This window comes from Apiotrichum porosum (assembly GCF_003942205.1).
Source record: "Apiotrichum porosum strain DSM 27194 chromosome Unknown scaffold_1, whole genome shotgun sequence".
NCBI classification, from domain to species: domain Eukaryota; kingdom Fungi; phylum Basidiomycota; class Tremellomycetes; order Trichosporonales; family Trichosporonaceae; genus Apiotrichum; species Apiotrichum porosum.
The window spans coordinates 1,327,299-1,339,549 of record NW_021167108.1 but is presented as its reverse complement, the minus strand read 5'-3'; the positions used below and the strand labels follow the sequence as shown (position 1 = coordinate 1,339,549).

Sequence of the window (12,251 nt, the reverse complement as noted above, 5' to 3'; positions counted from 1 at the left end):
CGGAGGTATGCAACTCGTCTCCAACCTGGTCCTCCTTCAGATATCCTCCAGGTCAACCTCCTCGCTGTCTGTTGGCGCCTCGGCCCCGGCCTGTTCCTGTTCCACACCGCGCACAGCCTTGTCTGTAGCCTCCACCATGGTCTCCAGGAGCGTCCTCGGTGTCGTCTCGAGCTCGCCCACGAGCTCGGTGATGACGGGCAGCTTGCCCTCCCACGCAAGCGTCACGCTAGCCAATCGGCCGGCGGCATCGTCCTGCTGGGGAGCGCGACGCGCCTCGCGCGCCTCCCGCGCGATTGCAGAAAGGTAGACACCGACGTGCTCGACGATATCCTCGCTGATGACGGGCAGGACCTCGGCGACCACATCCAGACCGTCGGCCCAGCGCTTGTACCGTGCGAAACGGTTCAGGACCGCCGCCGTGGTCGGGACGAGGATTGGTTCCGAGGGGAATCCCGCAACCGCGGTGTTGAAGAGGGCAAGGGTCTTTGCGTAGCGGTTCCTGCGCGAAGCCTGGAGGACGGCGATGTATGCCGTGTCCCCGCGTGAAAGCGTGGCCTTGATGCTGGGAACGACGGAGAGCGCACCCCAGTGCCGTGCCGCGCAGGCTGCGGCGATGGTGACGCCGAAATGGCCGAGCTCGATACCGTGCGCCCGCGTGATTTCCACGAGACGGTGGGCGAGGAGGGGATACTGCATGGCCAGGGACCGGAGGCGGGCACGGGCACCATCGGCACCGAGGGCAGTGACGAGGTCGTCGAGTTGCTGCTTCTCCTGGGGGACGGTACCCTCCACATTACCAATGAGGCCGTACGCGTGCAGTGCAGTGGTCGCGCGGTTGTCAACCGGGACCCACCTGCCTGTTGTGGCGAGGTAGTGGGCGAGGACGGTCCGTGCAAACGCAGTGTTGGCCGAGGACCGTGTACCGCGGGTGAAGGCGCGAACAAGTGTGAGGGTCGTGTACGCGTCGAGGTAAGGCGAGGTGGTGCACCACTGGGTGTATGCTTCGCGCACAAACGGGAGAAGGCGGGCGCTCGCCAGCGCACGCAGCACACCAGGGACGACAGCTGCCGTGTCCGACTTGGTCTTGCTAAGGTCCTCGGCCAGGCGAATGAGGATGGAACGCGTCGGCCGGGCAAAGGCAAGACGGAGAATGTTGCGAGGTGTCAATGGGGCGTGGGGGACGGGGAGGGCCGAGTAAAACTCGAGAGCGGTGGCGATGGGGAGTGCGTTGAGGTGGACGTTCAGAGTGCCGGCGTCCATGGCCGGGAAACGCTCGTCTTTGGTCATGCGCAAGAGGGTCGCTCGAGCCCATTCAACCTGGCTGGATACTCCGCTGACCGAGGCTGCGCGGCACGCGGCAAACACAAGCTCGCACGCGGCACTGAAGGGCTCGCTCTTCTCCATGGTCGTGACAAGGTCGTCAATCATCCAATTGGCACGTTCGTCGAACCCCCAGAACAGGGCTGTGCGTGCAATGGCCGACTGGACGAGGAGTGCCGCTGCCTGTGGGTGTGTGGGAGAACTGCGGCCAAGGATACCTTCTGGCAGCTTTCCAAGACTGAGAGGGTACTGCAAGAGACGGAGAGCGTCTGATGCACGGCCATTGCGGGCGAGGCGCGCGACAATCTGAAGGAGCGGCCACGCCTGTCTTGGTTCCCAAGTACAAGTGTACACCATCTCGTAGAAGATGTTTGGGAGGAGATCATTGGCGTCTTGCTTCATCAAAGCACGAGCGATAATGACGTTGGCCGAACGCGAGAGGCGAGTAACGGTACGCCGGCGGAGCAGTGCGGCAATCGTGCTGTACGCCTGGACAATGAGACCTGTTCTCAACTTGTCGCCGGGCGTCTGCGGGTGCTGGAGGTCTGCCTCTGCCTGGAGAATCTCGCGCAAAGCATGAGCGTCGGGTTTACGCAGGAGGAGGTCGGAGACGAGCATCTGGTGCATGCCTGTCGGACGAAGGTTGGTGTACAGTGTCCGGATCTGTGGCAGCAGCATGGTGAGGTAGTGGTCATACAGTCCACTTGACCGCAGGCCAAGGTAGGCTGCTCCCGGGTCGATCCAGGACTGAGTGTTGTCCGCCGGTGGAGGGGCAAGGAGAGCAGCGACCAGCTCCTCGTCTCGCGCAAAGCTCATGCTTGACCAGATGGCTTCGTCGCTGCGGCTGTCGAAGAAGGCCTCCAGCGTGAGCCTCGAGCTCGACGCAAATGCCGAGGGTCGCAGCATGTGGGGGGGAAGTGCGGAAGTGTTCTCGCTCTCCCTTGCTGTTGCCAGCGAGCGTGTTGGTGTCCGCGACGGCGCAGGACGCGGCATACGCCGGAGGCGGAGGAGGGAACGGTTGCCGAAGCTGAAGGTCAGCTACAATGATGATGGCAACGAGCTCACCTCGGCATGATGCAATGCTCAATATTTCATGCCCCTTTTGAAAGTCCTCTCGCTCGTGAGCTAGGCGAGCGTCTATGCGCTGTGAAGGATTGTGGTTGAGTGGTGGGTGGTTGACGGACGAGCGATGGACGTCGCCGTTGCCTGAACTTTGACTGGCGCCGCGCTTCATTCCCCCGAACGCCATGTGACAACCACGTGACCTCTCTCATCCCAGATCCCAGCAGCAGCCTCCACTCAAATCAAATAATTTGCCACCTAACAAACCTCGAATCACACACAACACAACCATGGTGGGTAGCTCAACGTTGAGAAGCGCTCGCTGACCCCAGCCCCGCGCAGCAAAGGCTACAACTTCCAGGCGGCACGCGCCCGCTGCCTCTCTCACCAAGCGCTCCTTCGCCGTCGCCGACTCGCAGGTCGCCGAGCAGGTCCTCCCCGGCTCCGCCCCCGCCGTCACTGTGAGTTGCAAAGCGTACGGTTCTGAACAACTCTGACTGTTCAGATTGCCGACCTCGCCGAGGCGCCCAAGAAGACAAAAGTCGAGAAGCCCTTCCTGGGTGCGATCCAGGCCGGCGCCGCGCTGCACCCTTATTCGCGCTCCCACATCAGGCGCGAGAAGCGCAAGGCCAAGGAGGTCGTCGGCGGTGGTCTTGACAGTGTCGCCGCTGCTCTCGCCGAGGCCGCTGGCGAGGTTCCCGTCCCCGAGGCGCCTGTGCCCAAGAGCAAGGGCCACGCGCGTGTTGTCGACGACGTTCCACAGAAGAGGAAGCAGGAGCCCGACGGAAGGATCGGTGAGGGCCGCACCAAGCCCCTGGCCGAGAAGCAGCGCAGGAAGCAGATGTGAGTTGAGAATAAAAAGGTGACATGGGGCTGGGCTGACAACACCCAGTGCCAACAACGCGCGCCGCATCCCCGCCGTCATGCAGCACCCGGCCTTCAAGGCCAACCCGTGGGCGACTATCCGCGAGCACGCGGCCAACTCGCTGGCGACTTCCGAGGCTGTCACGAGCGTTGCCGAGCGCAAGGCTGCGGCCGAGACTGCCAAGTCCAAGGCTGCCGAGAACCTCGCTGTTGCCATGAGCGGCATCGAGTAGAGCGTCACGGATTGAGACGAAGTCTGGAGAGAGAGAGAGAGAGACAGTGGGGCCACATTGATACCGCGCATTGATACCATGGAACAATACATCACACGTCGCAGTATACAGCACACACGTCTACTGAGCGCCAACCTGTCGTCACATGCTCGACCTCACCCGCTCCTACCAGGTCTCTCTCCACATGCTGACCTCACCTCACAACTTGGCTGCTCCAAACACGCTGTGCTTGATACGTGTCCACTTTTTGGAACATTCCTGCGGTCAGCTTTCCCGCGTCCTCGCCAAAAGCTAACCTGCTGGGTCTTTGCGTGCCCCGCCTGCCCTACAGCATGAACCACCGCGGGCCAGTTCTTACCCTCGCCGTAAATGAGCTTGGCCGTGAGTGGACTACCAAGCAGTGGTGGGACACAGCCGGGGACGTACCTGCATGCGCCAGAGCGCACGCTCTTGCGCTGTTGTCCAGCCTCGCGAGTTGCCGAATGTGGGCTGGACAAATGGCTTCTCGTGTGGCGCGCTGCGGGGCACGTCGTTGCTCGGGTTCTTGCCGTTGACGGGTGCACCGTCGGGCCGCTGCCGCTTACACGTGCACTCGTGGCCGTCCATGTCATCGTCGTCATCGTCATCGTACTTGTCAGCCTTGCGCTTCCTCGCCGCCGCCTTGACGGTCTTGTCCCGGCTCGTGCCCTTGGCCACCCACACCAACCCGGCTTGGTCGTTCATGACCCAGCGGCCCTTGACTCCATCGGGACCCTCCACACCGTCAAGCACACCCATCAGCCCACTCCCCTCGACTCCAAGTGTACCCGATCCCTCGCCCACTTCACGCATGTACCCCACCTCGTCCACCTTGCCGGTCCACGCCCACCGCCCGTTCTCGAGCGGCGCGATCCACGGCTGCCGTTTGGAAAAGAGAAAGGGCGGGCAGCAGGTACGCCCGATGAAAAAGTAGTAGTTGCGCTCTTGGGCCGGTGTGCGGTCGGGGTTTGCCAGGCGGGCGAGGACGAGGTCACGCTTGGACGGCGGGGTGGGCGGTAAGGGTGCGGTCAGCTCGCGTAGTGGCTCGGAGACGTCGCGCGGACGTGGGGGCCGGTGGAACTGGGGCGCAGGAGGGGTGCGCGGCGGCGGAGGCGGCGGTGTGCTGATGACGGGACGAGGCGTTGCGGGATGCTGGGGCGTCTTGCATTCTGGAGGACTCGGGGGAGCTGGCTTGTGGGGGCTTTCGACGGGGGTCACTGGCCCAGAGATGGTCTTGTCGTCGTCGTCGGTGACATCGTCGTGGGTCAGGTCGAGCATCGGTGGCTGGGGTGGTAGAAGCGTGAGAGACAGAGGCGGGGGAGAGGGAGGGTCTGGGTAGGATGAGGGCGAGGGCGAGGGCGAGGCTTGAGGTGGTAGGGGCAGAGCCATGGGTGAGGGGGTCGCTAGGTCATTGGGCGTCCCCGCTGTCAAGTCGAGGCTGTCGCCGACGAGCATGGTGTAGGTAGTAGCGGCAGCGATGTAAGGATGTGAGGAAGGAGTTAGTGTTGTTGCTATGACGAGTGTGAGTATAACTGTGAGCCCCTCCGATGACGAGAGAGTATATGTGTATGGGGCGGAGGCGAAGAACAGAAGATGATGATGAGAGACACATCCAGCATCATATCTTTACGTCCTCCTTTATAAAACGCGCCCATTCGGCAAACCCCGCCCACCGCTCGGCTCTCGCCGGGGGAACTGTCTTGGGTGCCACATGATTATCTCTCCCTAGCGCCAGCCAATTGACCAACTCGCGTCTCACCAAATGGGCCATAGCTCGGAATGGCTAGTCTCCATTGCGTGCACACTCACCTCACCGTCACCCTCACCTTCACACCTGTGCGGCATTCAACGGGACGGTGCCGACGGCCGTGAGAGCACGAGTGCCAGCACCAAGAGCCATCGGATGTACCCGACGTGGCCCCACAAAACCCGCGTTTGAACCCTCCTGTGCCCCCCTCGGCAACAAGGGACCTCCCGGTTGGGCGGCTGGTTCATAGCCGCCTTGCCGCCGGGGCCGCTGGCCGCTGACAATCGCACGCAGTCACTCACCACCAGCAGCAGGCCAGCAGCAATACAAGTGTGACATCCCTCTCTCCCCTTTTCCCTTCCTCCCCATCCTCTCCCCCATCTCCCAAAAACAATGGCCTGCTCCTCGCTCAACGCACTCATCGCGCACGCCGCGCGCGCGTCCAGCGCCCCCGGCGGCCTCGACGCCGGCGTCATGACCATCCAGTACGCGACCCCGCTCATCGCCGCCCTCCTCCTCCGCCTCATCAAGCTGCGCGAGGCCCACCCCACCCTCTTCACCTTTGCCACCAAGGACGGCCTGGCCAACCTCGCCGCGGGTGTCGTGCGTGCCGGTGGCTCGCTCGGCGAGGCGCGTGTCATCATGCGCACGTTTGGTAAGTGCTTTTTCATCCCGGTTGGGACAGAGCTAGACGGCTCGGGGCTCGCTCGGGGCAGACGCGGGAGAGCCGGCACCGCCGCCTGGGGAACGACGTGCGAACACATCCCACTGGGATGGATGGCACCACTCCGACCAGCCTTATCGGCGTCGGTTCTCAGTGTCGACCCGCGCACAGCATACGCGGCCGCCGCTGCCACCCCCAACCGGCGATGCCCGGCGTCGCCCCGGTCTTCGGCATTTTCCAGGACACAGGCCAGAGCTGACCACCCGCAGGCATGCTGCCGATGCTCGACTGGCTGCTCAAGCTGCACCCCAAGCCCATTAGCGCGCTGATCAAGTTCTTTGTTCGCCCCAGCCTGGCCAACCTCGACATTAGGAACCCCAAGGTTCTCGACACGATCCGTGTCTTGCTCCTCTCGGGCTTCTACCTTGGCGAGCACGTCGCCTGGCTCGGCACCAAGGGTGTGCTCCCCCTCTCGCCCGAGACCATTGGCAAGGCCGCCGTCTTCTCGGTCCGCTCCTGGGCGTAAGTACAACACGGGAGGAAGCGCAGCGGCGCCCCTGCCCCTCGCTTGCAGCGTACAGACACGGACACTGAACAGAGGCTGACTTTTGTTTCCCAGTGTCGACGTGGCCATCACCGTCACCCGCCTCTCGCTCCAGTACAAGTCGCTCACGGCGCGCACCCGCGCCCTCAAGGCGTCGTCCAAGAAGACCGAGGGTTACGAGGTCGCCGCCAGCGACGAGAAGGCGGGCGACTCGTCGGCCGAGACGTCCGCCGCCGCCGCCCTCAAGGCCGAGTGGGCCACCTGGCAGCAGAACGCCATGGTCAACTTTGGCTGGATCCCGCTCACCATCCACTGGTCCAAGCCCGGAGGTCTCTGGACCAACCCCCTCATCACCGCCGTCATTGGCTCGTACGTCGCGTACGCCAAGTCGTACGGCGTGTGGCAGCGTTCCGCCTAGGTGGCGGCGGCAGAAGGCGCAGCAGCGAGCTAGCTATCTGCGCTTGTTACGAGGCGAGAGACAGAGAGAGAGAGAGAGAGGGATCAGACAAGGAGAGTAGGGTATGCGTCCGGGCTACATTTCGTTGTGCTACCTACGAGCCAGAAGCTGTGGAAGTTTGTCACGAGAGAGAAGGAGCAGCAGTCGTTGTGGATACCCCCCCAGATGTACGTGCTGAGCGCGGCTAGTCGAGCTACCCGGATACGCAGCGAGCAAGTGAAGAAGTGCATGCACCGTAGCGAGAGAAAAGGGCGCGTGTGCGGCTACGGTATGCGACGGAAAAGCGATGGGGGAGAGGGCGCAATGTTCGACCTGCACTGCACTACGCACTGCACTGCTCGGCATCGTGTCGTGATCTCGGCAATTCGCAAGATGCACATGCTTGTTTGTGGGGCCCGATTCGTACCGATCGCCATGTCCCAATGTCCTGCACTGTTCAAGTCTCTCCTCATTCGATCGTGGGATCATGAGGGGAGATGCCAAGAGCCAAGATGTTGCCGCTGACCGTTTGAGCCCCGCATTGTGCCCGACGAGACAGCAGCTCTGCAGGGGTGGTGTGTGCGGGAGGAATGGCGGTGTGGACTTGGCGGTCACGACGGGAGGTCGGTGGTTGCTGTGGGTTGTGGTGGGTGTGGGTCGGCTCGAGGACGCTCGCTTGAACATGTGCACCCCAGTCGAGCCGCTGGCAGTGGCAGTAGCTCGTTGGCATTGTGCTGGAACCTAGGGGGCTCGTTGAGGTTTCGTTAGTGGCACCAGTGGCATCGCACTGCTTGTTGCCGGACATTGTGTCGAGAGCGACTGTCCGCCCTCGTCATGCTCTATTAGGCTCACCGCGATACAGTATGCATTAGAGGGGGATGAGCGCCAGGATCACCAAATCTTTGCAATCAATGTGTTGATCCCACTTGAGCCGTTGGTCCGGTGGTGTAGATCAAGAGGTGATCTTCCTGCCAGCAGCCTGCCCGTGCGCTCGCCAACTTGCGTGCCCATCTCTTGGATATGCGCTGATCACTCACCACCCCGGGGCGCTGCATCTCTATTCCACGCACTCCATCTCAGGAGACAGGCGGTACATGTCCCCATCCAACACCTCACCCACGCCAAACAAACAACACCGTGACGGGAAAACAACTCACACCACAAGGCAGATGCCCGTGGCCGGTGCCAGCGTGCCAGAGATCCAGAGAACGCAGTATCGATCCGGGAACAATTCCCCCCGCACCCGATAGTGCGTTATGGACCCCCCCGAAATACACACTACAATTCGCCGTGTTTCGCAGGCCATTTTTCGCGCCTTTCGCGGCCGATTCGCCTGCGGTTTCGTACATTTCGTGCGTTTCGTGCGGCGGCGGATAAACCGTCGTACGTTGGGACGGTGGGTGCGGTGGCGAGCAGGGGAAATGGGTTGCTTTCTGTCGATGCATTGCTTTCCGACGATCCCACAGATGGGTTCCTTTTCGATCTACAAGCGATATCTATCATAAGCGTATATGCGACTCCAAAGCGATTTCATTTCAGAAACGGTTGCGGGGGGAACTGCCGCACTCGGGGCAATTGCAGTCTCATTTCATACTTCATTTCGGGGCATTTCAGCCGTATTTCTCGTAACTGGCCGAGGAAAGGTGGGGCTGCAGGAGGCCAGGAATTCCAGGAAGCCAGGAGGCTGCATACGTTGCGATTGTTACTCGGTCGTTGACGCAACCCCATGACGTGATACTGGCCCATGACGTCTGCGCCTGGTCTCGCAGAGCTAACAGTGCCGACCAACTGGGCCTATGCTGTGTCTCCACCTACTCTCTCCACTCTGTCCAAACGCAGCTTGATATTACCACCACAAAGACCAGAGCGGACTCTAGCGACCGCGCCTCACGGCCAGCAAGTGCAACCAGTGTGCATACAAAGAGAGATGTGGGTCCGCAATATAAAGGGGTATACAGTAGTTGGACGTTTGTGCGCTTACAGTTGAAGGGAGCGCCAGATCTTGCTCCTTTTCCTCATTATCCATGGCTGGCTTGGTCCAGAACGCGCCCTAGTCGCGGAAGCCACCGGCAAGTGTCTTGCCCTCGTCGCTCTTGGGTCCCGAGATGCCGAGGAGAGCGTACCGCTCCTCGATGTAGTCGATGGCCTTCTTGCCCGTCTGCGCTTCGTACTGCTCGACGCTGAGGGGACGCTCCGCGAGCGGGGTGACGCGCAGGCCGTGGCGCTGGGAAGGGTATGCGTCCTGTCCATGGTCAGTAAAAACACGTCGGCCGGTGGGACACTCACAAAAGTGGCAGAGTGCGTGGTGACGCGGTTGTCCCAGAGGGCGACGTCGCCTGCCTCCCACCTCCACCTGACGGTGGCGTCGGTCTGCTGGGCAAAGCCGTCACGGAGGAACGCGAGGGTGTTGTCCGACTCGGCCTTGGGCACGCCAATGATGCGGGTGACAAAGCCAGGGTTGACAAAGATGGCCTTGTGGCCCGTGACCGGGTGGACGCGGACGACGGGGTGGACGGTCTCGATGGGCTCGCGGCGGGGCACGGTGATGGTTCCGACACGCGACGCGGCCTGGTTGAATCCCGTGTGCAGGGCCGAGAGGGACTCGAGGTACTGCTGGTAGTAGCGCGAGAGGGACGAGTAGAGCGCGGTGCCCGACGACCACAGAGTGTCGTTGCCGACCTCGGGGGTGGTGAGGAGACGCAGGATGGTGGGTCCAGGAGGCTGGATCTCGTAGGTCACGTCCGAGTGGAAGAGCTCGGCGCGCGAGAAGGCGTACGGGTCCGGACGCGAGTTGCGGTCGGTGTAGACAACTGGAGCATGTCAGCTGGGACCCCGATCATGTCGCCAGCCAAGACTCACCGACAACATCGTCCAAGTCGCCACGACGGGGAACAGCGTAAGTCGGGTGGGTGTGCAGGGGACCAAAGTGGGCACCAATCTCACGCTGCTTCTCGATCGTAAGGGTGTGCTGCTTGCGGAAGTCTGGAATGGGTCAGCAACGGCAAAGGAGCATTTACCAGCAACCACGACTTACACACAACACCACGCCTGGCAATGAGCAGGGCACTGCTAGGTCAGCAACCAGTTGGCGCGAATACTACCCACAGGTCATCGAGCTCGTCCTTGCCGAGATCCTCCATCTTGGCGTCGCCCTCAATCACGGTGCCGATAGCGATACCGAGGTCCTTGATACGGCCACCGTGCGCCTCGACGAACGCACGCAGACGGGCATACCCCGGGTCGGCAAAGTGGCCGCGGTCAACAAACTCAAACGGCTCGAGGGCGGGTCCCGACTCGGTGCGGGGCGGGTTGTGGGCTGTTGTGTGGTGTCAGCAAGAAGAAAAAAAAAAGTCGGAGTGGTCACACGACATGGCGCGCTCTTATCCCGGTTTGTTTGTCAACAAAGCCAGTGGGGCTCGGCCCTGGTGCCACTCACGAAGGAACTCGGCGTAGGGGTAGTCGGTGTCGACCGCGCCGAGGACCTCTCCCTAAGGTTATTGTCAGCTTGTGTGCTCGTGCAAAGTCGGGAGTGCTTACGACATAGTTGTACGGGTCCACGAGCTTTGCCTCGTCCGTGGCAGAAGTGGCGGCCTGGAGCTTGAGCGTGCCCTTGAGCGGCTCCTGGGTCTGTGTCTGAGTCTTGGAAGCAGTGGCGACGGGCATGTTCAGCAAGGTGAGAGAGGTAGTGGAGAGATGTGGAGAGAGCACACGACTGGAGCTCGGGATGATACATATAGGACCATGCGGACAATGGGACTCGCAACCCTCGTGGACCCAGAGAGAGATGCAGCACGCAATCAATGACCACCGGGGCGGCTATGGCCACACCGCGCGCGTGTTTTGGCTCTGGGCCCAAGTGCCTGGAACCGAACAACCTCAGGCGCGCTCGGCGCGTCCACCAGCTAGCCAGGCGCCACGCGGCCATACACCCGCAAACTCCGGCCAGCGTGTTTAAAAGGGGGGACCAGATAAAACATCACCCCACCCAGCTCTCCCTCGCACCCGCACAGACACACCCACGCCGCGACGGAGCGTTAAAGGCCAGCGCACCCAACACTGCAGGTTTCTCTTCGTCCTCTCCTGCCCCGCTGCAAGCCCCAAGACTACGCTTTCAAGCTTCCCTCGGGAACGGTCAGCACCTGTCCATGGCTCGTACGCGGTGGTGGAATCATGTGAGGCAGAGGAACACCCCCTTTGCTCTGGCGCCGGCGCGATCCCCTTCACCGGGTTGAACGCGTCCGAGTGCTGTGGGCATTGGGTCAAAAAGCTCACGTATCTCCCGCCCTTTCTTTCCAGGTGGAGGGGTGGGTCGAAGAGGGGCAGACATTTTTATACACCAGCGTCATGGTTTTTAATTCGATGTACGGTTTGTCTTTAATGGTGGCCAGCGGTGGGGGCGATTGAGTGGCCTGAGTGGAGGATGATTTCGATTGTACACTTTGGAGGCGGCAGCCCATTTCTGCCGTATTTGACCGCCGGGAAGGGCCAAACAAAGAAATCAAATGCTTGCCTGTTGCGGGTGGCCGGTGGGCGGGAGCTCGCGCAGAGGGATTGATCTTGCCACACTGGCATTGACCGGTCATGCTGGCAAACGGTCATGCTGACACTAGTGTCTTGTCCGCTTACGGCGCAGTTTAGTACATCCTCTGATCCTCTGCGCCACTGCCAAGCTACGGCGACGGTATAGACGAGAGGGAGAGGAGGAGTAGGTGTTGGGGCGCGCTGACGTGACGCTAGCAGCCTGGTTTGTTCCGTCTCCCATTCTGTCTGTGCCACGTACGTCCCATGCTGCAGAGCTGCAGAGCTGTGCTTCCGCCGACGGCCTCCGTCTCTCTCTCGCCTGTGCACCGGATGGATGCCTAAGACGACGCACGCGCTTGGTGAGAAGCCGACGGTGGTTTGCGTGTGTCCGGCTTTGTGGCGGTGGCGTTTTGCGAACATGGAGGAGGGGGGCAAATAGATGCTCTGAATTGCTAATGGGCGGGCACAGAGCCTCGCACGGTGGGCTGGCGGGCGTGGCACCACTTTTCACGGCCCGTGTCTCCTCCATGGAGGGTGCTGGAAACTTGTGACAAGGAGGAGTGGGTAGCTACGGTATCATAGACTGTGATTCAATGGTTCTTTGAGGATGCATACTGTGTTTTGGAGGATTGATGCGACTGAGGAGGGGGACTGTGTAGGGCATGTGAATGTCATGAAAGTGAAGCTGTTGTAATCCGTTTAGAATACATAATTGTAATGAATTAGAATGCATGTGTAATGAACGCTGAAAAGTGCCTCGTTGATCGGTGAAATGGAACGCCGAAAACGAAGCGCCTGACCGCCACAGTCGCCTGTGGTGTGCAGGTCGTCCGCAGGCGGGC

At 61.4% G+C, this 12,251-nt stretch overlaps 5 protein-coding genes across 5 annotated transcripts; 2 read left to right on the top strand and 3 right to left on the bottom strand.

Moving 5' to 3' along the window:
* Window positions 1-36: 36 nt before the first annotated feature.
* Window positions 37-2,226, bottom strand: EHS24_000471 (uncharacterized protein; the record flags this gene model as incomplete). Its single annotated transcript, XM_028616300.1, has 1 exon — window positions 37-2,226. The coding sequence occupies one exon, from the start codon at window positions 2,224-2,226 to the stop codon at window positions 37-39; it is 2,190 nt and encodes a 729-aa protein (XP_028480157.1).
* A 446-nt stretch (window positions 2,227-2,672) lies between these two features.
* EHS24_000470 (uncharacterized protein) lies at window positions 2,673-3,479 on the top strand (the record flags this gene model as incomplete). Its single annotated transcript, XM_028616299.1, has 4 exons — window positions 2,673-2,675; window positions 2,715-2,843; window positions 2,888-3,225; window positions 3,275-3,479. The coding sequence occupies 4 exons, from the start codon at window positions 2,673-2,675 to the stop codon at window positions 3,477-3,479; spliced, it is 675 nt and encodes a 224-aa protein (XP_028480156.1).
* Window positions 3,480-3,677: 198 nt separating this feature from the next.
* EHS24_000469 (uncharacterized protein) lies at window positions 3,678-4,952 on the bottom strand (the record flags this gene model as incomplete). Its single annotated transcript, XM_028616298.1, has 3 exons — window positions 3,678-3,737; window positions 3,776-3,853; window positions 3,906-4,952. 3 exons carry the CDS (start codon window positions 4,950-4,952, stop codon window positions 3,678-3,680), a joined length of 1,185 nt encoding a protein of 394 aa, XP_028480155.1.
* Window positions 4,953-5,637: 685 nt separating this feature from the next.
* Window positions 5,638-6,870, top strand: EHS24_000468 (uncharacterized protein; the record flags this gene model as incomplete). Its single annotated transcript, XM_028616297.1, has 3 exons — window positions 5,638-5,899; window positions 6,178-6,430; window positions 6,528-6,870. The coding sequence occupies 3 exons, from the start codon at window positions 5,638-5,640 to the stop codon at window positions 6,868-6,870; spliced, it is 858 nt and encodes a 285-aa protein (XP_028480154.1).
* A 2,068-nt stretch (window positions 6,871-8,938) lies between these two features.
* On the bottom strand, window positions 8,939-10,551 carry EHS24_000467 (uncharacterized protein; the record flags this gene model as incomplete). Its single annotated transcript, XM_028616296.1, has 7 exons — window positions 8,939-9,130; window positions 9,175-9,698; window positions 9,748-9,870; window positions 9,923-9,954; window positions 9,994-10,204; window positions 10,325-10,376; window positions 10,426-10,551. 7 exons carry the CDS (start codon window positions 10,549-10,551, stop codon window positions 8,939-8,941), a joined length of 1,260 nt encoding a protein of 419 aa, XP_028480153.1.
* Between the last annotated feature and the right edge of the window lie 1,700 nt (window positions 10,552-12,251).